The sequence below is a fragment of the Otolemur garnettii genome, unplaced genomic scaffold (assembly GCF_000181295.1).
Source record: "Otolemur garnettii isolate 467f Iridium unplaced genomic scaffold, OtoGar3 scaffold00088, whole genome shotgun sequence".
Taxonomy (NCBI): Eukaryota; Metazoa; Chordata; class Mammalia; order Primates; family Galagidae; genus Otolemur; species Otolemur garnettii.
The window spans coordinates 263,463-266,004 of NW_003852483.1; the positions used below are offsets into that span (position 1 = coordinate 263,463).

Consider the following 2,542-nt stretch of genomic DNA (forward strand, 5'->3'; position numbering starts at 1 on the left):
CTCAAGTGAGTCTCCTGCCTCAGCCTCCCAAGTAGCTGGGACCACAGGCGCCCGCCACAACGCCCGGCTATTTTTTGGTTGCAGCCCTCATTGTTGTTTGGCGGGCCTGGGCTGGATTCGAACCTGCCATCTTAGGTGTATGTGGCTGGCGCCTTAGCCACTTGAGCCACAGTGCCGAGCCTCTCTTGCCAGATTTCTTAGGAGGTATGTCAAATAGTGACCCCTGACAACAAAGTGGCCTTCCTAGGGATGCGGGAGCTGTTCAGCTTACCCCAAGGATGGTTGCCTGAATTCAGCAGACATGCCAGAGCCAGCCATGCAGTAGGACTCTGCATACTGTTCCTCCTGCTCTGCCTTCCCAGAATAGTGGAGTCCTACTAGTAGCCAAGCTGGTGAGAAATTCTCCCCCAACCCTTGCCCCTGGTATTTAATCCCAGCTGCCAGATGTTGTTAGAGTTTACTCACTCATTTAAGCCCTTACAAGGCATCTCCACTGAGCAGCTCAGTCCAAAATCATAAAACTTCAGGATACCCCTTTCCTATCTCTAGTCCTCTGTAGGAGGGCCAGCCACCTGGCCTCTGCCCATACCCAGGTACTTGTCTTCTATGCTGGTCTTCCTCAGCTCTAGACATTTTTGTTGGCTCCTGAAGTCTTCTCCTGCTTCACTATTCCCTGGAGTGATGTTGCTGGGTAGGTTCCCCCAGCCATAGGTGGCTGGAGTCCTTTCTCCCATCTCACAAGTAACTGGTAAGGAGATGTCTCTAGCCTGCCATCTTGTTTGACTCTCCATGCTCTACTCCCAATTTTTAACAGTGTTGAGGTTGAGAAACCCTGCTCTCAACTTTTCTCTGAACTTCAGGGGACTCATATATATTAATTGTATCTGTTCTTTTCAGGGATAAAACACCCTGTTTCACATATTTCTGGTGATACTTGCTGTTATGTTGAAACTATTTTTTGTGTGGTAAGTACATTTTTTACTTTCCTTTTTTCACTCTGAACACAAAAACTATGAATGGAGCTAAGGATAGTATAAACCTTGAGACTGGGATTATGATAGACTTGAGCATGTGATTTCTCCAGGGCTCAGAAGAGGGCCCAGGAGATGGGAAAGGCATCAGAGCTATTTTGAGACCAACTGGCAAACACCCTATAAATATACCCAATTATACATGACCCTTGAAAAATACAAGGTTTAGGCATACCATCCCCCCACACAGTAAAAACGTCACATATAATTTTCAACTCTCCCAAAACTTAACTACTAATTAGCCAAATATTGACCTGAAGCCTTATCAATAGCATAGTCCATTAATGCATATTTTATGTGTTACAGTATGGTATACTGTAGTCTTGCAATAAAGCAAGCTAGAGAAAAGAAAAGTTACTAAGAAAATCATGAGATGGGGGTGCCTGTGGCTCAAAGGAGTAAGGTGCCAGCTCCTATGCCAGAGGTGGTGGGTTCAAACCCAGCCTTGCCAAAAACTGCCAAAAAAAAAAAAAAAACCCAAAGAAGAAAAGAAAATCATGAGAAAGAGAAAATATATTTACTATTCATTAAGTGGAAGTGGCTCATCATAAGGGTTTTCATCTTTATTATCTTCACATTGAGTAGGCTGAGGAGGAAGAGGAGGGATTGGTTTTGTTGTCTCAGGGATGGTAGAGGTGGAAAATCCAAGTATAAGTAGATGCAGGTAGTTTAAAACAATGTTGCTCAAGGGTAAATCATATCTTCTTTTTTAAAAACTTGAAATAATTAGAGAGTCTTCAGGAAGTTGTGAACATAATAGAGAGTCCATGTGCCCTTTACTCACTGAGGCTCTCCCAGTGGTTATATCTTACCTAACTACAGTACAATAGCAAAATCAGGAAGTTGATATAGATATAATGTATGTTTCTATAATAGTTCTATGTAATTTTATGCCACAACCACCACTGCCATCAAGATACCAAACTATTCCATCTCCATAAAGCTGTTCTTGTGCTTTCTGTTTACAGCCACAGCCAACTTCCCTTCCATCACCCCCTCTCTAATCTACTCTGTTATCTATCTCCATAATTTGTTTCTTTTTTCTTTTTGTTTTAGAGGCAGAGTCTCACTTTTTCTGCCTGACATGAGTTCAGTGGAATGATTATAGCTCACTGCAACCTCAAAATCCTGGGGCTAAAGTGATCCTCCTTGCTTCATCCTCCTGAGTAGCTGGGACTACAGGTGCACACCAACACACCCAGCTGATTTTTGTATTTTTTGTAGAGACGAGGTCTCACTCTTGCTCAGGCTACTCTCAAACTCCTGAGCTTAAGGGATGCTCCCAGCTTGGCTTCCCAAAGTGCTAGGATTATAGGTGTGGGCCATCATGCCCAGCTCTATGTCTGTAATTTTATCTTTTCAAGAATGATAAATAGGGCAGCGCCTGTGGCTCAGTGAGTAGGCGGGTTCAAACCCGGCCCCAGCTGAACTGCAACAAAAAATAGCCAGGTGTTGTGGTGGGCCAGGAGACTGAGGCAAGAGAATCGCCTAAGCCCAGGAGTTGGAGGTTG

The 2,542-nt window shown here is 44.1% G+C and overlaps 1 protein-coding gene across 1 annotated transcript in view; it reads left to right on the forward strand.

Moving 5' to 3' along the window:
* CATSPERD (cation channel sperm associated auxiliary subunit delta) overlaps nt 1-2,542 on the forward strand; it is a gene marked incomplete at its 5' end in the record, with an annotated part of 92,782 nt that overhangs the window by 17,833 nt on the left and 72,407 nt on the right. The window contains one exon of the mRNA XM_023516247.1: nt 898-965. Coding sequence (XP_023372015.1) covers nt 898-965 — 68 coding nt within the window. The remainder of the gene's footprint in view (nt 1-897; nt 966-2,542) is intronic.